The sequence below is a fragment of the Ursus maritimus genome, unplaced genomic scaffold, assembly GCF_017311325.1.
Source record: "Ursus maritimus isolate PB19 unplaced genomic scaffold, ASM1731132v1 scaffold_3, whole genome shotgun sequence".
NCBI classification, from domain to species: domain Eukaryota; kingdom Metazoa; phylum Chordata; class Mammalia; order Carnivora; family Ursidae; genus Ursus; species Ursus maritimus.
The window spans coordinates 77,532,022-77,557,388 of NW_024425563.1; the positions used below are offsets into that span (position 1 = coordinate 77,532,022).

At 38.1% G+C, this 25,367-nt stretch overlaps 1 protein-coding gene across 1 annotated transcript in view; it reads left to right on the forward strand.

Annotated features, from left to right (window-relative positions):
* SEMA3E (semaphorin 3E) overlaps positions 1–24,739 on the forward strand; it is a 251,646-nt gene extending 226,907 nt beyond the window's left edge. The window contains exons 15-17 of the mRNA XM_008686187.2: positions 2,286–2,353; positions 4,305–4,444; positions 20,815–24,739. Coding sequence (XP_008684409.1) covers positions 2,286–2,353; positions 4,305–4,444; positions 20,815–21,267 — 661 coding nt within the window. The 3' untranslated portion in view covers positions 21,268–24,739. The remainder of the gene's footprint in view (positions 1–2,285; positions 2,354–4,304; positions 4,445–20,814) is intronic.
* The last annotated feature ends 628 nt before the right edge of the window (positions 24,740–25,367 follow it).

Here is a 25,367-nt window from a genome sequence, read left to right on the forward strand (position 1 = left end):
TTTTTCTTCAGACCTGACTAGCAGCAGAAATTGAAAACTGGTCATTAAAATAAATACTTTTCTGTTCACAGAGTGAAAATGAGTCAACAGAGGAAAAACATTAATTCGCAATCCAAACCCACTTGTTTAAAATAGTCTTCCAAAATACACTATAATTTATAGAGCTAAGTCTTTTACTTCCCCTGGCTCTTGTATTTTGTCTATTTCCGGTGTTCTCTTAAAAAGTTTCTAAGTAGCAAGAGATAGAAGAAAAAGAGACAACTTTGAGAATAAAAGGCAACTTTGATTAACCTTTCTCAAACTCGTGAACATTTATAGTCTTTTTAAAATGCCGAGATAAGGACAGTTACACAAAGATAGTATAAAATGAACTGAAACCTTGGGGGATGGGATAGCATTCTTTTTAAATGCATGTTTTCATGATTTTCAACACAGTCTTTGCGTTATTATTCACATTGCAAAATTTTGCGTTATTATTCACATCGCGTACCTAGAATTATCTGATTGCACCTCCCTTTATTCTCACATCACTCGTGTAATAAACCTGATAGAACCTTTCTGCAGAGTAGAAACTGTTCCCCATTTCCTTGATTTACCCCTGCTCCATTATTCACTGCTCAGCAGACTGGATTCCCAATACCAGTGCAATACTTAGTGAAGTAAGGAATCCACAGAGCAGTTTACTTCGCATCTAGAGCTGCTGTCAGTTCTATATAGCTGTGCACATGCTAGTATAAAATAATATAGGAGCATAAAAGTTTTTATTTTTGCTCCTTTTTTGTCATTCTTTTTTCAATTTAACCCAATAGATTGATTCATACAGCAGCTTCAATCTGAACTTAATAAAATCCCAGGTTTCTAAAGTCTTCAAATCTACAATCTCTGTATTTTAAAAAACCAAGCTTTTCACATAGGTCATAATTCTAAAAATTTATTGCAAATATGCATCTGCCCTAGCTTTCAGTACAAGGAAATACTTAAACCATTGTTTTTTTAAGTATTGAGCTGTTAACTAGGATGTGAACTCACATGTGAGAGAGCATTCCATCTCTTGAAATGATGTTCCATTATCATTATTTGGAGGCAATTAGGAGAGCCTAGAATGAAAAAAAAAAATTGAGACTAGGATAAATTTTAGATGTCCATTAGACCAACTTTATTTTACAAAGGAGGACAGAAAGAACCAAGCAAGAGAGAAGATATGTATGAGATCAGACGGCACGTGAGTGATGGCATTGGAATTTGAATCTGGGTCCCTTTTCCAGATTTTATCATTGCATATGGTTAAAGCATTTCATTGTCACTTTGGAAGCCTCGCCATCTCTCTCTGGGGTGAAACTTCTGCTTTGCCTTCTGTTTTTTCCTCAATCTTGAAGAAATGCCATGATTTAGAAAAGCAAGGGGTATTTTCTGCCTTTATGTAATACTTCTATTTTTATCTCTAATCTGAATTAATATGCTGAAGATTTTGATCTTAGAATTTCAGTGCTAATAATGATAATTTCTGTTGTCTAATCCTCTCAGAAAGGTGCTTACGAATTTAAAACAAGATCTGTACTATAGGATTTTTTTTCCCATGGATGAAGAATGTTGTTATTTTTCATTTATATATCTAAGCAAGCTATAAAATATAAAAACACACTAGAAGTGATCCTAAATCTAACAGGCAGTCTTGCCATACAACCTGTTAAGTATGTATAACGCACGATCACATGGAATAGAGGCATATAATATCTACAGATAGTATCTGAATAAAAGAGTAAGTTGAATACATTATTAGTTTCTCTTTATTGCCAACTGTGTACTATGTGACTATCATGGCTATAGAGCAAAATACTTGGATTCAAATACTTTTACACTTTTTGCATGCACCTCATTATATATAGGAGTTTTATCATTTTTATTCCAATAAATAGTCTGCCTTGAATCCCACAATTCCTGCACACCTCCCTTACCACCCCAAACACCCATTTGAAACAGAAGAATTCTTACTGCACTAGATTTTTAAACAAAATATAAAGAGAGCTTTCTTAAATTATGTCAGGATCCAGAATTCAAACTTATGTGAACACTTAAAGAAGAGTTGTATGTAGATCTTACCCATTGAATAACATTCAGGGGAAATATGGGAGACTATGAAACTTGAATTTTATCCTTGTTTTGTATGACAGATCAATTTTTTTCAGTAGCAGAATACTACTTGAGTCTTTAATGCAGTTGGCTGCATTTTAAAGTCTGGAAAATTGAAATCTGACCATCTCCTAAATACATCTACTTTCTTGCAGGCGGTTCCGCAGACAAGATGTTCGGCACGGGAACGCCGCTCAGCAATGCTTTGGACAGCAGTTCGTCGGTAATCCAGAGAAAATCAATTGCTGTGGGTTACTCGGGGTGTACAGTGAAGATAAGCTGCAGACCTCTTAAAAGGGTCCTTGTTTTCTTTGTGGTTGATATAAACTAGAACAATGTTGCTTGAAAGTGTTCTTTTTTTCCTTCAACGTAGCTAAAATTTTATGGATTTTAACACCAAAGTTTTAATTATACGTGGACTTATAATTTTCCATTAATTGGGAAAATTAGTTCTGTATACCACCATGAAGAATTACTATTAGACCTCAGAAGAGGGGGATCTTAGAACAAGATGCCACCGTGATTTGTAGGACTTCTCTCCTCATCTCAGCACCAGAAATACCTTCACGATGTTATGCGACCTATGGCAATCTTATCAAGGGTGATCAAATTTGTAACAAGTCCGCCACTGAGCTCTGGGGTAGAATAAAGTGAAAAACCTTAAGTCTTCCACAAGAGTAGGGAAGCCGAGAGCTCCAGTTAATGGAGCAGATGTGAGTAAGCGGTCTGATGGGTAGAGGATGAAAGGAGATTTCAGCTTCAGCAAATGTAAGGAAGTCACATAACACAGAAGACCATGGTCCTGACTCTTCACACCATGTTGGTGTTTGGAACTGGCTGCGATTGGTGTCCCCAGTTTCACAAGGAGGTACCAGGGAAATGAAGCATCGTGACTAGGAGACCAGGAGTGCTTATGTACGATCCACAGTTGCACAGCATCAGTTCACTAGACCCAAGGCTGACTGAGCATTTGGTGCAGGACATAAGCCTCAGAGAACATTGGCTAAAGGAAAGCAGGATCTTAATCTAGGAGAATTTAAGTGTCAGTTTTGAAAGTGAGGAGGACTCAGGCACAAGGGAAAAAATCCCAGGTTCTAGTTACTGAATTTGATAATGGTTGAAACAACAATGAATACATCTACTTTTTTTTTTTTTTAAGATTTTATTTATTTATTTGAGAAATAGCGAGCAAGAGCACAAGCTGGAGGAGGGGCAGAGGCAGAGCAGAGAGCCCCATGTGGGGCTCGAACCTGGAACCCCGGGACCCTGGGATCATGACCTGAGCCGAAGGCAGCCACTTAACTGACTGGAGCCACCCAGGGGCCCCAACCACTTGCTTTTATTCCCCACTGCAGTTAAGTGGATTAGCCTGTATGCAAATTTGAGTTCAAGTCCAGTGAGAGCCTCTCTGGGCCAAGCTATGGATTATAATCAAGCTCTGGATCAGAAGTCTGTAGTTCAGTTTTGTACCCTTTTCTTACTGTAGGAACCCAGTAATTGGATAAGTGCAGTCCCTTGACAAGATCTCACTCACACTGGTGTTTATGTAGCACCATATCACCTTGATTTCTGCTTTGTGCTTTTGTTTTGTAACCATGAATTTACGTCTTACTTGAATGTTTGGTGCCCACCTTCTCTTGCCTGCTCTGTTGGTGGATATCGTTGCTGATTTTCCATGCATTTAACACTGATGCACCTTCTTACTGTCCTGACTGTCCTGCCCTTTGGACCCACACTCCCATTTATTTCTTTCTGGTCCTCTCCATAGCCTGCAGTACCTTTTAAAGCCTAGGTTTTGGTACGCCACTGTCTCTAAATATCTCCTTTAAACGACCCTGCATAGAAATTAGTAGTAAGTCATGAAGGATGCTCACTTTGCAGCAGGAATCTAAATGAAGAATCTCTTAGAAATATTATTTTCTGTAACGCCAGAGTGGCTCAGTCAGTTAGGCGTCTGCTTTCGGCTCAGGTCATGATCCTAGGGTTGGAGCCCCACATCCGGCTCCTTACTCAGCGGGAAGCCTGCTTCTCTCTGTGCCACCTGCTCCCCCTGCTTGTGCTCTGTCTCTGTCTCTCTCTCTCTCTCTCTCTCTGGCAAATAAATAAATAAAATCTTTTTAAAATACTCTTTACTGATAAATATCAAAGTCTTAAGGTTAATGTTTATATTGTAGGGGATGCTTTGGATAAGACTGAAGAGCGACTGGCCTACGGCATAGAGAACAACAGTACTTTGCTGGAATGTACTCCACGATCTTTGCAAGCAGAAGTTATCTGGTTTGTACAGAAAGGACGGGAAGCAAGAAAAGAGGAGGTAATTCATAGCTGCACATTCATGCCGTGCTGTCTTGCATATGGTGTGTGATTAGTAAATGGATGATGATTTATTTGGTGTTTAAAAATCAGTCTATTGTGCTATACGTGTGTTATTTAAAAAGTGGATTTATTATGTGTGATTTATATATATAAAAAATTTTAAATACACACAGATTTCTATATATATAATTTATATGTGCTATAAAAATCTGCATATAAATTTTTATATGTATAAATATACATATAAAGACATAAATATATACATATATAAAATATATATGCAAAAATTAAATACAAAATACATATATACACATAAATTATATGTGCATGTATGTGTGTATATATAAATTTGGATTCCAAAAATTGGATTTTTATTCAGTAGGTACTCATAGCTTCATGATTTTAATATCATGTTGTCAAAATGATTGTCTTAAATTATATCACCCAAGGCAATGTTCTAGAAAAATAACAAATTTAACCACCATTAACACATTTACCTTAGACATATAGATTAAATAGAGTTAAAACAACAGCAGCAACATTAAGCCAATCTTTTGATAAAGCAGTTGAGTCATATATGAAACATTGCCACAGGGGTTCCGTTAGTGCCCTTGGGAACAAAAGAAAGGCAAACAAAGGTTTGTTTGTGCTTTTAAGTAGATTTATTGGTGGAGATTATATTTCTATTATCATCTAAATATGAAGGAGAAATCACTTGTGCTTCTTTTATAGATGGAAGAATAGGAAGCATTTAAAGCACACAGAAGGGATAGCCTGGAGGCAGTTACTGGATGATCTTTTTATGAGAGTCTAGGGATCTGGTTGTATATTGGCCAAGGTCAAGGGCATGAAGCAGTTAGTAAAGGCAGGTAAAACATTATGGATGCTAATGTGGGCTTTGAACTCAGTTTTCACAAAAGTGGATTTATAAAAATAGAAAGAATGAAATTTGGTTTAAAGGGAAATAGATCTTGGTGACTGCTAGCAAATGTTTCTTGGTAAAAAGAATGTTGCAAATTGAGTAAGGGAAAGAAATGTTAGACGCCTGCTTTAAGACCCAGGGAAGAGCTAGTAGGTACACAGTGGGTAGAGAGGGAATCAATGAAGCCATCAACTATAGATTCCAAATGTAGAGCCCACTGACTTTTTAGGCCTTTTTTTCCCTAGCCTATTGTGAAACTAAAAATGCAGCATATTTTTGGTCCAAAATCATACAGTATATTCTGGGAGAGGATTAAATTTGTAAATCCTAGGTTCCTGGAATAGTTATTAGAGAGGAAGGCATTCAACAAGGCTGTTAGAGATAATCTAGAAAGGCAATCAAGGACAGGAAAATTCTCCTAAATTTTCATGACGTCATAAGAATAAACATGTGTCCAAAAAGGTTACAGCATATTGCACTAAAGTACATTGTTGATTTAGTACTAAAGTATTTTCCATTCCACAAATCTGATGTGAAATTGATTTTTAAATTCCGTCATAACTCACTTGGCAGGAGAGGACCTGGGAATATTCTATAGCTCCTCTCATTGAATGGCTTCAGAAGACAGAGAAGTCATTCTTTCATCAGTGGTTTTCTTCCCTCACTGTGTTCTGGTTCTAATTTGGAAGTCACTATAATCTGCCTCATTTGGAAATCTTTACCAAATCATTTTGACATGCTGCATCCATCAGTGTTCAGTTATAAGCTTCTTTCTCCTATTGTTGATATAATCTGCTTCTCCTTTCCCCAAATTTTAGTTTCTGTTTTTCACATTTCCATGACTGATACATTTACTGATACTTGAAATTTTGAATTTGCTCCATGCATTCGGTGTCAGCATCATACAGTCCTTGGTTTCTATAGACATAGCGATATATATTGATTTAGTCACAATCTAGAAGAAAACACCGAATTGCTGACTTTAAAAAAAAGTGTGTTTGCTGAACGCACAGAACAGAATGACTTTGTGTGTCCTTTTGAGTTTGTTTTAAAGTCCTTTTAGAGTCTTTTTTGGAGCTTTTAGAGTTTTTTTTTTTTTTAAGATCATTTTATTATAGTTACTTTGGACAGAGAATTATTTTATTATCAAATCTTGACCATTGTATAAGATATTGAAGTTCATCTACTCAAGTACATTTCTTACCTCGTATGAAATGCTTTTAGAGTCCCCCTGACAGTAGCCAGCAAGATTCATCACAGACACTTCAAGCCGTAAGTCATTGATTTGTAGTCAGACCATAGCCTTTGTAAAAAATTTTGATTGTCACACACACACACACACATTTTTGAGTCTGGGACTTTTGCCTGCAAATCCAAACTCAGCTCCCTGGAGTTCTCTGGAAACCACATATTCAGGTGAATAACATTTTGCTCAGATAAAGCTTTTGAAATGTTTTGTAGCTGAATTGCTAGGAAGCATCTGTAAATTCAGTTATCTAGTTTCTCAACTGGGTTACTGCTCTTCTCTGGAATAGGCACTTTATGGTCTCCTGCTTTCTTAAATACCACGTATGAAACACAATCTCTGTACATTTTACTAATTCCGTAAATGTTTTTTTGGAAGCTGGTTTGCAGGTAATTCTTAAGCGAGTATTTTCCCTCGGCTCAGTGGGCTCAGTTCGGGTGTGCGTCACTTCTCGTGATAGCCGGACGGGCAGGATTTTAATCGAGGGGACTTTATAGGTGAGGCTGTTCTTCACTGTGCGTCTGCCACACAGAGAAACCACAGCAGTGGTAGGGGCCTTACCTCACTGTTCTCACATCTCACAGATGCACATTCGAGGTCGTGGACCTCTTCTTACGAATGTGGACGACAGTCTGTGACAGACTCAAGGTGTGAACTCAGATATTCCTGACTCCAAAGCTGAGCTGCTTCATGTGTTTTCATTATCTAAGTACTGAGGATTTTGCTGTGTGCATATTATAGAATATACCATTTCATTCTAAAACATGATTTATAGGTGACATAATTGAGACACAGAATGTTTAATAACTTCCCTGGTTACTGACAGCTAGCAAAGTCGACTCAAATCCACGTGTCTGTGTTCTCTCTACTAAACCACACAGCCTTCTGAAATCGGAACCCTAAATACAGTTTCAGATGCTTTGGGACATGTAGCAAATAGAAAACCATTTATAGCCGAAGTTCGGGAATTTGACTTCTGAAAAATGGTCCTGATAGCTGCTTGATTCTTATCTATATTCTTTTCATCAGACTTCAGTGAAGCATGCTGCTGAAGCCTTGTGGGCAAGAAAAGTAGTTAAGAACCGCCAGTAATTTGAACAGTTCCCACTCTAAGCCCTGATACCGTGAATCCTTATTATACAAGGTATATATCAGTGTGTTTCCATTCTCAGTTGCCCTTTCAGGCTTCTACTTTCTGAGAGTAGAAGAAGGATTCTGTATCAAATTAAATGTTTTCTCTCATTTCAGCCTATGTAGATAGAAAACCAAGAGCACTCTACCTTGTTTTCTTGGGTTTTTAACCAAAATAATGCTTCATTAATTCTTTTGCAACTTATCTATTGAGGACCTGTTTTCATAGAACCTGTATTTTGGGGAACAGAGGAAGATGATGGTGTTAGTGAAAATAATAGTACAACTAAATATAAGAACCATATTTAATGTATCAGATGATGATGAGAAGAAAAGTACAAGAGAGATTACAGGGAGAGATTGCAGTTTTAAAGGGATGTTCATGGAGAGTCTTACTAAGAGGGTCACCAACTCAGTGACATTTGAAAAGGACTTGAAAGAACTGAGGTAGTAGGCCGTATGCTAGTGTTGGAGAACTTTCTGGAGAGTGAGAACAGTAGATGTAAATGAAGGCCCTTAAGATGGGAGTGCATCAGATATATGCAAGGAACACTAGAGTGAAGGGTGGTGTGACTGGAAGGGAATGAGCAATGGGACACTAATAAACTGTGAGTCAAAGAGTGAGAGAAAGGGCCAGCCCATGCAGGGCTTTGTAGGCCCTTCTAAAGGGCTTTGGTGTTTGCTCTGAATTAAGTGGATAACCATTGGGTAGTTTCCAGAAGAGCCATGACATGATCAAAATTTGGTTGTAAAAGGATCTATTAAGAATATAGTATGTGGAGGTGGGGAGAAAGGCAGAAGCAGGTGATCACTGAGATGATAGGGACATAAATCTTTATGTTCACTGATACAGCATTAATTCTGTATGTGCCCTTTACCTTCAAGGTCAAATAATGTGCATGTGACTGCCTCAAACACATAACAACAATGTAATTTGCATATGCTGTCTGTTCTTATTGAGAATCGTGAAGGCTGTTTAACTTCTCAGGTGGAATACTTTTTCAACCTTCTGGTCTGGTCTCTGTTTAAATGTCTGCAGTTAGTGTTTTGAAGACAATAAATACTCAGAGAGTACATTAGTAGGTCGTGTGTAAATCATAGCCTTAGCCCTTTAGAAGCCTATAGTCTTAGAGTGAAAACAAGAATGTAAACAGATAATTCTAATATATTCTGTTCATTAAAGCTGTGTTGAAACTTCAAAAAAAGAGAAGTGTCCACCAACAGGTTGGGTGTGGAGGTTGAATGACGGACGGTCAGGAAGAGATTCAAGGCACAGGTGACACATGAGTCATGTCTTCCTGGATGAGTAGAAGTTAACTACCAGAAAAGGCGATAAGCACATGTGTGGGGACGAGAAAACAACATGGTATGTGTAGATCCGTGGCCGGAAATGAGGAAGCAGAAATGAGTGGCTAGATCAAGGGACCACTTCACTTTATTTATAAACCATGAGAACAACTTAGACAACTGTTTAGACACATCACTCTGGAAACTTGCATAGAGGCTTTGAGGATAAGCAGGTGTCAAAAAGATTATGTAAGAGGGTATTTCTCTGGGCCGCCTGGGTGGCTCAGTCCTTAAGCATCTGCCTTTGGCTCAGGGTGTGATCCCAGCATTCTGGGATCGAGCCCCATATCAGGCTTCTCCGCTGGGAGCCTGCTTCTTCCTCTCCCACTCCCCCTGCTGTGTTCCATCTCTCTCTCTGGCTGTCTCTCTCTCTGTCAAATGAATAAATAAAATCTTAAAAAAAAAAAAAAGAGGGTATTTCACTTGTCAAGTGGAAGATTTTTGACTGGAACTAAACACTGGTAGTAGGGGGGAAAGACAGTTTTCATTTTTATGAGATAACATGGAGTGCATTTAATTTTTGAGATAAAAGACTGCAATCAGAAATGATTCACATGTTCTTGGTTTGGGTATTTGTGTAGTTGCTGGTGTGGTAACATGATCTACAGGGAGGGATAGAAGGTGTAGGAGGAAGACGTTGAGTTCGTTTCTGGCCATGTTGAACTGGGATCTCCTGTAAAGCATTTAGTTGGAGCTTTCCTTAGTTGGAGCTTTCCTTTGGTAAATGTATGTTCAGGAATATAAAATTCAAAATAAAGATCTGGAATGGCAAGAGATATGTGAGAGACGTCAGCAGAGAGGTAGTAATTAAATTGATGGAGTAAAAGTAAGAACAGTATAGCAGCAATCAGTACTTACATATCACTTACTGTATGCCAGGCACTGTCCTAACAGTTTTAAGTACACTGATACTTTTAAGCCTCGCAACAGCCTTATGAAATAGATACTATTATTGTCCGCACTTAATAGATAAAGAAACCAAAGCACAAAGAGATCGAGTTATTTGCACAGTATCCCAGAGCTTTGAAATCAGTCTGAATTCGAGACCAGATACTCTGGTTTCAATTCTAGGCCCTCAGTCACAGTGTCATGGTGCCTCCAACTGCCGTAGCTTACCTTGGAGAATGAGTAAATAAGAAGCAGGGTGAACCCAGCCTAGAAGCAAAGGGGAAAGAAACCCCATCTAAGGAAAAATCAGAGACAAATTCCAAAAGATAAAGTGAAAACAGAAAAACAAATGTGATTATAGTTTGCATCCATTTAGGGCCTACTGTGTGCCCTGTGCTGTTCTAAGTGCCTTATGTGTAGTAACTTATTTAAAACCTATAACAGTTCTCTGAAGTAGTTAGTAGTACTGTGCGCCTCACAGAGATGAGGTTAAGTAACCGATGCCAAGGGCGACACTGGTGCGTACCTCCAGAGTAGTATAGCTTAAGTCAGTCGACACTGTGGAGTGTGGGGAGCACGAAATAATTGATCTCAGGGAAGAGGAACTGGATAAGGGTAAAGTCATAAACCGTTTGAAGTTTTCAGGAAATATGTTCCCAGTGTCCCCTGAGAATGTACTCAGTGGAATGGTTAAGCTAGGAGCCATCTAGCCATCGGTTAAGTGATGAATGAGGCTATGGGGAATTAGAAACAGCTAGTGTAGTGTGTTTTACCTAAAGGTTTGAATGAGAAAGAGAGGTCAACAGAGGGAGATAAGACTAGAGAAAGCTTGTGGGGTTTTTTGACTTAAGAAAAAAGGCGACTTAGTCATGTTTATAGACAAGTTGAAGCAAGAAGCCATCAAGAGGAGAATGTACAGCTAACTGATGAAACAAGATAAAGAGCTTATGAGAGAGATCCTAGTTATAGACAAAAGGGGTGAGTTTCAAGAAGGAAGAAAAAAACCCCTCATTGTCTGAATTGGGAAAAAAGAAAAAGATTTTATGAATGTGGATGAGGAAGAAGATTTCAAACACAAAATCCAACTTAGCTGTTCCAAATTCCTTATCTATAATTATTTAAATTTAGAATACCAGTTCAAATCTTCCTTATCTACATAGGATATATAAATTATGTTTTTGTGATTGCAGAGGACAAAACTGTTATAAACATAACTAAATCACCTAAAGTGATACACCCTAGTTTATGAATTCTCCATTCCATGTACTTGAATTTATAAGCTTCCAAAATAGCAAAAGTTTAATCTTGAGTAACATCCAAAGGAAAGGAATTCATACTTGTTCGGACACTTGGTTGGATGATTGAAGTATTTCTCTCTGCATTTCTCTTTCTCCAAAATGCAGAAGAACTACATTTTAAAACTCAAGTAAATGAGGGAAAATGTACATGTGTATTTATTGCTTGGATTTAAATGTTTCTTAGTTCACTGTGTGTACTTCTTACTTATCATGGTAAAGAAAACCGTAGTTTCTTCAAGCTACTCAGAAGATTAGTAAATAACTATTTATCTTAATTATAATACCCATTTTGAATGTTGTGAGTTTGGAGTATATGTTTTAACCTGAAAATAGAGTATTTCATTGAACCTAACAATGATTTAAAGCAGAAGTTGGCAGACTACAGCTTGAAGGCCAAATCTGGCCCTCCACCTCTTTTGTAAATAAAATTTTACTTGAAAACTGCCACGCCCATTTGTTTACCTAGCGTCTGTGGATGTTTCCATCCTATAACCACAAAGTTGAGTAGTTGTAAGAGAGACCGTATGACCTGCCAAGCCAAAAACCTTTACTGTATGGCTCTCTACAGGAAGCTTGTTGGCCTCTGATTTAAGGTAGAGTGAAGCTTTATTAAATGAGTGGTATTGTGAAAAATATCTCTGTATTTTGGAAGGAAAAAAAAATTTTTCATGAATAACCAAGCCCTCACTTTGTGCTGAGCATTATAATTTCATTGGAATGAGTTTTCAGTAAACCCAAGCAATATGAATAGTTTCTTAGAGTGTGTTCTTTTGGACTTAATTCTTTAGTCCTTTACTGACAAAACCAACGTGTATCCCAAAGACACTGTAAACAAGGTTCAGTTCCAGGAAGGAGTTGAATTAACATTCGCAAATCCCCAGTGCGAAAATTGGGGGGCAATCCCAAAAAACATAAAATATTCTCCAAAGTGATATAAGCAGGCGAGCAAGTTGCTAGTCCATAAGACCAGCATCACACTTTAGCCTTTGGTAGCATGGAAGTTTCGTTTTCCCCTTGATCCTCATTGATCTTTCCATTGTGGATTCTTTATTTAAGGGACAATATTTTTGTGTGTGCTTGTGTGTCTTAAAGTATCTCAGTTTAAAATAGCTGATTGTATGCATTGTATAGACTGCTTAAATGCACAGATGTGCTTGTTTATCATAGAAAATCCTAGAGAGAATGTAAGTTGACATCAAAACTCTAAGACTTCAATTTCAACCCAGTCTCTTAATTCTTTTTTAACTGGATGCCAGAAGTTGTCACTTTCAACTCTGCTCTCAGACCACCTACTAAGTAGGATGAATTCATCAAAGTCATTTAAATACTGTTGAGAAATCTAAGAAGCATGGTTAACTTATCAATCAGCAGTGCCTTCCAGATAACTCAGAGTTCATTGCATCCATGCAGAATTTGTACAGTTTTACATAAAACATAATTTTATTGATGATTCTCAATGCATTGTGGAGACAGCTTCTCTTGTAAAAGCAAGAGAAAAATGGAGTATATAAGTTACATCTCTTCATGTTGCAGATTTATTATGTCATCAAAGCTAGGAGAATTACGAAATAAAATCTCATCCTTATTCTACCATGTTGTTTGCTAGATGACCTGTATTTTCTTGACCTTCCCAATGCTAACCCATGACAGGAAGCCTAAGGGATCAATGACAGCCAGAAGTTTACAATATTGTCTTTATACACATGTACTGAAAGCATGAGGTTTGCTCCACATGGATATTATTTGTTTTTCTTGTTGTCATAACATGAAGTGCATGAACTCTGCCTCATTTGAAACATCTGCTTAGTACTTTCGATGTTTCTATTTCAGCCTTTAAAAAACTCCACTCATCTTTTCTAAACGAACAGTTCTTTACAAGTAGGTATTCATAATTTACATTTTCCATCTTGACAAGCATATGTTTTTAATGTCATTTGCCCCATATTTTAGTTCTGGAATAATTAGCAGTATAGCCCATTAATTTCATTTTTTTCCCTCACAGTTCCTGTAAGTGGAAAATACAGAGCAATGTTTTGGTCATAAGAATAGAAGTGGGAAGTGGATCTAGTCATTTAGATAGAACTCTCTTTGGTTAATTTTCCAAGAGAATACTGACCATCTTTGAAAATTAAATATGCATTTCCAGGTCTGTGGAATCAGATACAGACCTGTGTTTTATCCCACTAAGATCACGCTGGGCAATCTGATTGTAAACAAAGTAACGTGGCAACTCCGCAAGCCCAGTGTCAGACACATGGTGGACATTCAGTAGTATCAAAAATGTGAATTCCCTTCACTCTTTAATTCCCTTTATTCCAGGATAAATTATAGTTCCTACAGTCTTATAGATAATAAAAAACTGTACTTCTGCATGAATATGTATCCACACAGAACTGTGTATCCATACCACGTGGTGTTAGTCCCTCATCTAGAGGGACTAGCTCATATTGAACTGTACTTGGGCATCTTGTCTTGACCTTGAGATGTGACCTTAAGAAAGTGTACTTAGTGTAGTGCGATTGTTAGGTTGCCTGTATCATTTTATGAAAACACAGAAGAGATTTTTTTTCCCCCTCAGCTTCAGTGCCAGGGTTAGATATGCTTGTCATAAAGAGTAACTTTATTTTTATTACAATAATTTTTTTTGAGTGTAGTCGACACATCATGTTACATTATTTTCAGGTGTACAGCATAGTGATTCAACTTCTGTAGACACTATGCTGTGCTCACCACAAGTGTAGCTGCCCTCTGTCACCAGACAAGGCGATTACAGTATCATTGGCTATATTCCCTGCGATAAGGAATAATTTTTTTTAAATATACATTAGAGTCATTTGGGCCTTAGAATTTAGCATGCTTTCCTCTTTCTTTCAGTCACTAGATAATTTAGTGTTGACCTTGTACTCCAAATATAGTAGTTGTTCAGTACCTTATGGTATGCATTTTTGTGTTCAAACATTATCTTTCTTTCATCCCCTCCTCTTATTTTCCCTTTATCCTGATAATCCTGGTTGTCTTTGCTATGGAAATTTTAAATAAAACATGACCCTTACGTAGCTGTTTGTGTATTTTGCAGCATTATTTCTAAAATCCTATGATTAATGGGATACTAGAGCTTGAACAGATCAGTTTATTGGTTGCCAAGCCAAGATAATCATTATAGGCATATTACTTAGTTCACAGCACGTCGTCATAATGGGTTCGCACAAATCTCCTTTCTTGTTTGACTTCATTTTTCCTGGACCACCTTTCTCCACTTTCATCTTTGCTTCCCCGTATGCATGCACTGTGATGACTGGAGTAAGTCCAATGCTGCATCATCTGTACTGTATTGAACAAGTATATAACATTTTGAGGACGCATGAGCTGCAAAGATAAATCTGTTGAGTTCTAGATCTTCTTCTGCTTCTCTTTATAATTCAACACTGCGTTTTTATGGTTCATCACTGTGGCTGTGCGTGTGTCTATTTCATTGTTCCTGACTGCAACTTAGCATCCCATGGCATGGATTCATTGCTCTTGATTGCTCCATCCTCCTCAGAGTGAACCAAGAGTGTCATTAATTCCCACTACCACATCTTTAATGATCATCTCTTCAAGTAACCTCTTACAGATCTGAATGCAAATCTCTGCGTTCTTATCTTGTGACATCCTTCATTTCTGCAATTTTGTCAGCTCGCTTTTCAGAATTTTGGCAACATCTGTGCTCTCAAAGTGGTTTATATGGGTTCCCATTTTTCCATATTCTCACCAGTGTTTGGTATTTCCTAATTTTGGCTGTCTTGCTGGTAGAAGGTGGTGTCTTGTTTACATTTGTATTTCTAAAATTGCTAGTAAGATTGAACATTAACTTGCATACTTATTAGACATTTGGGTTTCTCCTTTTCTGATTTACTTACCTATTGATATTTTTTCCTGATTTTTCTCTTTTATTTTTTGTTTTCTTGACTTTCAAGAGTTCTTTACATCTTCTAGTATTAGTTTGTTCTTGAATGTAAATGTTCCAAATTTCCTCTTTGATATAGTTGATGTTTCTCAATATAACATTTTTTCACAGTATGATTTTGAGTTATTATTTATAATAACTTTCTTCTCAGCATCTTCTTGTATTAGAAAAAGGTTTTCCACTTTTGGATCTTTAATTAATCTGAAGTATATATACAACTTGAATTCTTTCTATATAGTGTAATAGGCTTCCCTAAGTGAGCTCTTAAGTAATTCACCCTGTTCCCATTGGGCATTCATCTCGATCATAAAGCACGTTCACATTGAAAAGTGCTTTTATAAAAAGATTTTTACTTTTATGCTGTTATGTATGATACATTTTCTGGAAGTCAAACGATTTTTTGTGTGTGCTGAAGGTAGGCCAGATAAATATATAAATTGTTGGTCTTTATTGCTTGACTAAAACTAATTTAAGTGTTAAATATATTCTGAAAGAAACCAGTTCAAGGCCTACGTCTTTCCTTTTCCTATGAAAAGCAAGCATGGACCCAGATGGTTGATGCACATGGAAATCACTGCTTCTTCCTGACCAGCTTCCAGATGTGCTGGTTCTTTGTTCAATTACTTTTTTTTTTTTTATTTGACATTACAAAACATACTGAATCAATCTCTATAACTCAGAATATTAAAACCATTTTCAGTAAGAAATGCTGTATTTTTGTAGATTGCCTGTAAGAATATTTGATAAAGTGATGTATTATGTATCATCTTCTTGACCAAGGAAATCGGGTCTGCAGACGTAGGGAAAGCACAGCTGATGAAAACAATTGTGTAATCAAGATTTGCTGCTCAAGGCGCCCATGTGGACTAAAGTGGAAAGATTAAATCATGGAAGGACTTCAAATACAAATTTCTAAGTCACTTTTATTTTTAGGTATTCATAGACTACGGAAGATACATTTAACTTTCAAGGTGATTTAACGTATGTAGTGTACGGCCATCCAGATTTCGGAGTTAAAACGTCTTTTATTACTGAAATTTCTAACTCACTGTAACCAGGAAGGGAAACCTACATTCTGAGACAGACGCTATCTCTAACATGCAAATAATTGATGGAGGACAGTTCCCATTGGAATTGTCATGCTTCCATGTCTTTGAACTCGTCTGGACTGCATATACACACAATGCAGTATTTCTCAAATTGGGTTTCTGAGTTTGAAAGAAATACCTGCTTGGGGGGGAGGGGGGAAGCACTACTAACCCAGTGGCCAAGGATTTGTGTTTATTTTCATTTTTGCCTTTTGTTTTATTTTAAAACATTTTCATAAACTGGTTGGTATATGCCAGAAACTATGCTAGATGAGTTTCATATTTTCTTATTTTCCCTCCAAAGGGAAGAATAGTAGGGAGAAAACAGAGGACCTTATTCAGTGAGGGTGTTTGTATGCAGATTCTTTCCAGGTGAAGACAGTGTCCTAGAAATGCTTTTCCTTATGTATCTGTGAAGCCTAGCCCTTTCAGTAGTTACTGACAGCTCCTGAAATCATGCTCGCTTCCACCCTGTTCAAATCATTACTGGATTTACATACAAAAGGTGAATAACTTCTAGACGTACCTTTATTGGGATACCCCATGGCCTTGCATTCTTGTCCACTCTGAACAAATTAATATGTTCTCATTTTCACTGAGCACTCTACTCACTATGGAATACTCAGTATAATTAAAAGATAGGCCTTTGCTCTTAACGAAACTTACAGTTAAAGAGATGAAACTTGCATAGCAAAATTATTTGACAAGAAATATAAATACCAGCTGTGTGCTACAAATGTGGATGCTATTGAGTTATTAAAAAGAAGAAGAAGAAAAAGAGATCTTTAGGGCTGAAAAGAAAGTATTCATTAAGAAGTGAAAGTGTAAGCTTGGAAAGAAATTTCTTAAAAATGGTTTGGTGGACCCCGTAGAAAGGAGTTCACTAACAGAAAGGAAGAATAAGGAAGAATAAGGACCAAAATAAGCCATGTAAGTGAGAGGGAAAGTGGCAATACAAGGGACCAGGAAAGGAAGGAGATCTGAAAAGGAAGACTTGACTCTGGTATTTGTTCAGGCTGTCCCCACCATCTGCCCTTGAAACTGAAACAGTGTCTTAGGCTGCTAGTGCGACTTGTCTTAAAATATTTGTGAAATGTTCACAAGAATGAAACAAGGAATGCATTCTTTATGCCTGTAATTTTCATTCAAATATAGAAACAAATTTACAAATAAGATACAAACAAGTCTATGCATCATTTAAATCTTTATTTAATGTGATAATTTTTTGCACTGAAATAAGGCATCTGCATGAACATAACATGGAACACAGATTACCACATCCATGTACACATGTGTATGAAACATCTGCCTGCAGCATTTGGTGCCATGTGCTGACTCAGTCCCCCTACCACTCTATACAAGTGACTTCAAAACTTTTTATGTACATTACTGCATAGGGATGATGTTTGGTTTTCATTTGGCTGGAATGTATCATTAACATACTACATCCATCTTTGTTCTTAGCAGCTGGAAACCGTTAAAGCTTTGAAAATGGTTCAGAGTCTATGGTAAAAACCAATACTAACAATGAAGTTGATCTTCCCCATGATCCCAAATATAGCTTATTAATTTACATGATTATCATGAAAATTAAACACAATAATCTAAGAAGACTTTACAGAATACTCATTTATCTCCATCCAGAAATGTACCTATTCTCCCAACCCTATGAGAAGCACTAGAGTATGCTATTTGGGGGTACGGATTTAGAAAGGCAGGATCTGGTTAACTGAACACTTCTTACCTGCTTGGGCAAGCAATAGAATCTAGATAAAGGAGCATGACAAAAGGAGAAGCAGAGTAAAATAGTACCAATTTATTGAAAGAAAGGGGGAGAGGTATCAGTCGAAAGAAAAATATTTGAAGGACTTGGGGTTTTTTGCAGGTAATGTTGCTTGCTCAGTTGACAAAGGTTAGCAGGTGACATGATGGTAATAAGGGCAGCAGGACACCCTTACAGGGCTGTGAGGGAAGCACATTTGAAGAGATACTGTTTTAATTCAGCCTTTTCCAATATGGAACCAGCAATAGGGAAGTCTCTCCAGACAGGTACAACAGTCTAGGTCGTGAAACAGAATCAAGCTGGGCATAATAGCAGACAAAAAAAGAAGGAAGATTTGGGAGGAGTCTACCATGAGGTAAGGTCGAAGAATCAGTCACAAAGTATGAGAATCTAACATTGTGGGAAAATAGTGAAATGGAATGAATGTTTCCCACCATCAGCACAGAAGAAATGCTGATGGGAATTTGTGATGTAGTGGATATGAGAGCGTAATAACGAGTAAGAAGTAGAACAACACATGAGGATAGAGGGACTAGAAGAAGAATAATCTAATTGTCAGGAATATGGAAGTTCATAAGGGGGGAGTGCAGTTTGTAAGGAGAGACGCTAGATTGTAAATAATGAAGGATCACGTAAGTTTCGGTCAGTGTTTGTAATTAACAGCAACACAGAACAATGGATGATCTCTGTGTAAGATACACCCTCTTAGGGAAGCTGATTGAAATGGAAATAGAAGTTACCAAATGAATGCAAGTAAAACATGAGATCAGGGAAGGGTGGAGGATTGTGCCTTAGAGGGAAGGAGAAATCTACGGAAGAGACCAAGAAGAGAACCAGAACAGTAAAATGGCGTGTACCAGACGGGGAAAAAAAGGTTTTAGGAGGTGGGTCCCTCTATGTCACATGGAGCCACGGGTTTAGAAAACAATCGAGGCTGAGCTTCAGAATCAGAATCATCCAAGACGTGATAAGTTTACAGAGAAAGTGGTGGTGAACATGAGCAGGGACACCAAGTCCTTTGAGTTCCTGTCTGTGACACGTGTCCGGGATGCCTTGTCAGCAAGACCTGTCAGCAGATAAGCGGTTGTTTGATGCAGTGACGATGGTTTGGGTTTGACTGCTCTTCCTGCTTCCTCACGAGCGAACTTCTTGAGTTAATGGCTCTAGTACTCTGAAAAGTCAAGGGTCCTGCCAAGTCAAGGGAAGCCCCTGTCAAGGATTTGTGGAGCCCCTTCAACTGTGTCGCTCTGAAGATGCTGAGTAATTAATTTACCCTACATGGCTGGGAAAAAACCCTCTGAGAGCCTCATAATTTATCTTAACCTGCCTGCGTGAGATGCATTCTCTTACTACCCCGCCAGTGCCGTTTGCCACGATTCACAAATTCTGTAATTACATGCACTCCTGTGTAGCACACGCTGCAACTCCAGACATGCCAGATCTGATTAGGGCTCGGGAGAGCTGGACCCAGCAGGCCCACCAGGACCTGCCCCCGGGACCGCAGCATGCTTGCCTTCACGGCCTTGACTGCCAGCGCGGTTGTGGTGCTTAGTCGGCCGCTTTTATATCATCGGCAAAGGTGAATATCGCTTTCATTTTGTATTCTCAAGGGCGAAGTTAGCCAGTCTAGTGGGACTCACCTTTGTAGCCCCCAGGGTGTGATCCTAGGCCCTCCGAAAACACGTCCCAGTTTGTTTTTAGCTGGAGGGCTGTATATAGGAAAGGGCGAGGTAAGTACTGGTAGCACTGTGCAAAGTTCTCACTGAAGTTATTTTATTTAAATTTCACAACAGTCGTTCAAGTGCCAGTAGGCTTGTCTCCATTTTTATGAAGAAAACTAAGAGAATATATGTAAATGCCCTAGATCGCACAATTAGTAGACACCGGTGCCGGTGTTTGAATCTAGCTTTGTCTGATGTCAAATCAGACTCACTGTTTATCATATGAGCCGTATTTATCAAAAGCCTTACTGTGCGCTTCTTACCTTGAATTGTATTTATTCATAGAAGTAATGTGCATAATTCATTATTTCACAGACGTAAAAAGATATTTGAGCACTGGTTATGTGCAATCTTAATATTTACTGGAGGGTAAGATTCTTCAGAGGAGATTATGAATTTTTCTTGCTTATTTTTAAGTCTCTCTTAAATAGAAAGCCTTGTCGAAATAGAAGGAATGTTCACTTCATTAATGAATGGGTGATTTTTTTTTTCTTTCTTCAAGATTGAAGGTATCCCTGATCTCTTAACAGAGGTCCTTATAGAGACACTGGTCTTTATGATCTGGAAGGAGTAAGAACCACTCAACTAATAGTGTGAAAAATGGCGTTTTTGCTGTCTGCTAAGAAAAAGTTAAATGCACTTAACAGATCTTCGTTTCACTCTGACTTTGAGTGCTATACTGAGCTAGATGGTTTTTTCTAATGATTCATTGAAAGCATTGGGGAGAAACCTCTCTCATTCTGCTCTTAACAATATTGATGTGAAATGACCTCAAAATCATCAATATGAAATGATCTCAAATGTAAATAAGCTCAACATACACACACCTGATTTAATTTGTCCTCGCTTGCTCGCTCACTCAGATGCATCTATGACTCAGGATTTCATCATGGGAGAACAAAAATTTAAAAGGATTCAAGATAGATAGTGAAAGGGTTTACAGGTTGGTGTTCTCTCCTGGATATACTCCAGTGCCATTAATGTTCTTGTTCTTGCAGGTGAAGACAGACGACAGAGTGGTTAAGATGGACCTCGGTTTACTCTTCCTCAGGGTGCGCAGAATGGACGCTGGGACCTATTTTTGCCAGACAGTAGAGCACGGTTTTGTCCATACCGTCCGTAAAATTATCCTGGAGGTAGTGGAAGAGGAGAGAGTAGAGGAGATGTTTCACAAAGACTATGAGGAGGACGGGCCTCACAAGACGCCCTGTCCTGCCCAGAGTAGCGTCCCACATGGGGCAAAACCCTGGTACAAGGAATTCTTGCAGCTGATCGGTTATAGCAACTTCCAGAGAGTGGAAGAATACTGTGAAAAGGTATGGTGCACGGACAAGAAGAGGAGAAAGCTTAAAATGTCGCCTTCCAAGTGGAAATACGCCAACCCACAGGAAAAGAAGCTGCGTGCCAAAGCCGAGCACTACCGCCTGCCCAGACACACGCTGGACTCCTGATGGGGTGAAACCGGCGACTGGCTTCCCCGAAACCGAAGCACAGCCGCGACGGCGAAGAGAAACCATTCAGCCTCTTGGTATAGCTTAAAACATTTCTGTAACGCAGAAGTGACTGTGAAGGTATTATGATAAATTATTCTACATACTCATTTGACTGGTTAAAAATCTCGTATAATTCACTAATTTTTCTAAACAAGCATATTCCTCGGTGGCTTCCCACTATATTTACCAAAAAGTGACCATAGCTGTAGTTTTGAGTACTTGGCTTCTTTTCCTTGGCAATTATTATTTTACCCTTGGACGACTTAGGATTATTGGAATATGGATGAAAAATTAGAGATTTTAATAAGCATGGAAAAAATGAAAATATATATTTTAATCTTTCTGAATTCAGAATATCAAATACTTTAACGTTCTCATATGAACTGTCTGTACTTTTTAAGAATTCTTGTCTTAGTATCTAACCTATGTGTTTTATGAAGCAGGTGTGTTGTAATTATTGTAAATCATGAAAGAAAAATTGTGGTCACCTTGAGGCTCGTGCCCTTCATAAAACATTCATTCAACCCCATTCACTACAGTTACGTTTCATGATGAAAACACGTCCTTTCAATTTCACTCCACTGCATAAAGAATGAAGTTAAGGTAACTTATTTAAAAAAAAAAAAAAAGCCAAAAAAAAGATGAAGTTACAGTTAGACGTCTAACTGGAAAATGTTTTTGCTGCCCTCTTGTGGTAGAAAAAGTTTATTATCTTTTTTCTCTTTTCACAGATTGTCCAGTGAAGATTAGAAAGCAGTTTGTTAATACATCTTGTCCATTTTCAGAAATGAAACCTTATAAAAATGTCTTTATGTCATGCTTTAAGGTGGAGATAATGTGTTTATGAATAACTTATTACCTCACAAGCCAAAAATGAAGATAACAGCACCGAAGCTCTATTAAAACTTAAATTTTATGACTTCTAAATGATCTTCCCTAAAATATAAAAGATACTCCAGAAACATACGTTTACTATTTTTAAAATGTTAAAAGAGTTTGCTCTCGGATATCAAATTTTCCTATTTTATGTTAATAAGAAAATTGTTTCATGAGTTCACTTAACTATCGAGATGCCTAGAGCACTTTTCCCTTTATAAGTAGTATCAAAAGTTTTTATTTCTGAGAATGCTTATTTCTTGATGTCTTTCCTTCTCCTTTTTAGTTAGCGATTACTTTTCTAAATTATGAAATTTTGTTGAGATTTCTCATTTAAATAAAAATTAAAAGCAAGTGAATTACACATGAAAACAATTATGAATATTTATTTAAATGTTAACTTTAAATATTCAGTTCAATTTTCAAAGTTTGCTTATGGGGTACATAATTAAGAAAGTTCAAGTGTTGATGTAATGGCTTGCAATTTCATTCGAAAATTAAGAAACACACAAATGTTTTTAAAAAGTTCATTTGTTAAGCCACCAAGCTCCAGAAGGTCTAAAGGGTAAAATATTTTGAAAATTAACATTCTCTGAAAAACCCAGTTGCTGTTTGCCCATGAATCCACTGGAGGTCATTGCTGCCCACCAAAATTAACTGAAAACAGCATATTTATCAGTAAAATCCTGCCCAATGTGGAGAGAGAGAACCATAACCACGGATCACAGGGTCTTTAGCAAAGTTTATGTCTGAAACACTCAAAGTGAACAGAAAAGTCAATAAAGCACAATTTATTGAAAATATTCTTCCATTATCCAAGAAAAGGGAAAGCAGGACTTTTTCTCTTGTATTCAAATCTTTTTGTTAAGTAAGGCAGACAGTGCCTGTGTTCGTTGTTGCTGTTTTAATCCTGAGACATGCACAAGCAGTTGGTAACAGTGATCTCAGTCGTGAGCTCAGATATTTGCTAACTGAAGAGATAAGACGGAGAATAACATTTTTATGATATAAGTCTTAAGAATTAAATATGCCTTGAAGCTGTTTAAGTAAAGTGAGATGACTAGTAAGAGGGGGAGCTTTTTAAAATGTTAATTTGAGAAAAGCCTGAAAAATTTTAGAGGACTCAAGTCCACGATTTAGAGAGAGCACTGAATTTTCATATCTATACACTTTTTCCCATTTGCTCAGTCTCTCCACCTTTAGCTACCTGCAAGACAAGGAGGAATTAAGAGTCTGCCTGACCCACCACATTTTCCCCAGTCATAGATAGAGCTGGGGAAGAGAAATCCTGCCCTCTAGGGACAAACAGTAACCACCCATCCCAGATTCAAAGAAGCACCTCCATGTAGGATCGTCTCATGCTTCTTCGGACCTCCGCTGTGTTCTCCTCTGTGAAGGGAGAGGTCCTGGGAATAGAACGAGCCATGATAGAAAACAGTGTACATCTCCTCTTTCAGTCCTTCGTCACCCCTACTGAGCTAGAGATGCGGATTTGTTAGCGAGGAGGATTGCAACTTGAAGAGGTTTTGCTTCAGAAATTGTGAGGTCTCTTCTTTGTCTAACATTCTACATTGCTTTTTTTTCCCTTTGTGTTTATTGCTGAATATTTCAGTGCAAAGCTATTAACTTGGAGAAACAGGGATTCAAATGGAAATAAACACTAAGAAGAGCTTTAGGGGGAAAAAGGGAATAGAAAGTCTTTGCCTGTTTAGTAAATGGCAGTTCTGTATATACTTTAGAGGTTTTTCTTTGCCCAAATTAGTTACACGCTTAGGATGTCTTTATTGAGTGTTTAATATTTGCTATAGGGTGTGGGGCTTTGTAAATCTTCATAGCGACTCTGAACATTTGTAAAATTTGTAAAATACAGTAATAGTTCTGCGTGTTGGTGTTAAGCATGAAGCAAACACAGCAGCTGTTGTCCTTAAAAATGAGTGGTCTTCAGCCTGCCGGATACACTAAGAAAACCGCTGGGGCTGGGGTAGATGCTTGAGCCCCCAGGACAGAGCGCTACAGCCGTGCTGATGATCAGGAGCCCGTGTTCTCGTTCTTACAGCAGAGCATCGCATCTGAGTTACTTTTTCAAGAACAGTGCTCATTTTTCAGGCCGACAACTGTTGCCTTTGACTCAGTTATAAATAATAGACTTTCCACGAACACCGTTTTGATTGTAGTGTGTTATTTAAGCTGATATTTTTTTTTTTTTCTTGGGAAGAGAGCGTTAAATTTTGGCTTTCGTTAAGATTCAATGTGTTTTGTTTATGTTTAAATGGCTTAGTTACAAGCTAGAGTACTATATTGGGGCGGGGCGGGGGCGGTCTTGCCTTTCTGCCTCCCTTTTATTTGCCTGGGTCCAAAACAGCATGTGCTTTCTTAGTTCTTGTCACCGATGTAAGCCGTGAGACCATCTAGCAGGAAGGTCCAAACACCATTGCCCGTGCGTCTCTCCGACTATGGTGTGGATCTGCCCTGCATCCTTCGCCTCTATCGTTATGTACAATTTCTGTTTAGTTCAACTTAGATGCTAAAGAAATAAATATTTGCTAAACCCTTACATGCTGTCCGAGGAGTGTTTTCTACGGTCCTGCCAGTTAACCTCCAAAGCTGCGTCGTGTCAGAGCCCGCATACAGACACACCATGCCAGACTAGTGGTGGTTTTCTTTAAGAAGTTAGAAAAGCATTCAATCCCCTTTCCTTAGAAATTCGTAAGTTGACTTCCTTAAGGCGGAAAACGTCCACTCATCTTATTCCCTTGCAGCATTTGGCTTTATTTTTGCCACATCATGTTCCTAGGACCAGCCTCCAGCGACTCCTTTCAGAGCTGCAGTATCCAGATAAGAGATAGGGGTGATGAATGCTTTTGAAATGGTAACTAGTAGGATGTTGACAATTTTGCAGCCTCAACATCCACCTTAATATATGCAAATTGCTGCTTTCTCTGCTATTCTGTTAGACCTCAGAGAGGTCATTTAAAAAATGAGATTTGGGGGTGTCTGGGTGGCACAGCGGTTAAGCGTCTGCCTTCGTCGGCTCAGGGTGTGATCCCGGCATTCTGGGATCTTTCTGGGATCGAGCCCCACATCAGGCTCCTCCGCTAGGAGCCTGCTTCTTCCTCTCCCACTCCCCCTGCTTGTGTTCCCTCTCTCGCTGGCTGTCTCTATCTCTGTCAAATAAATAAATA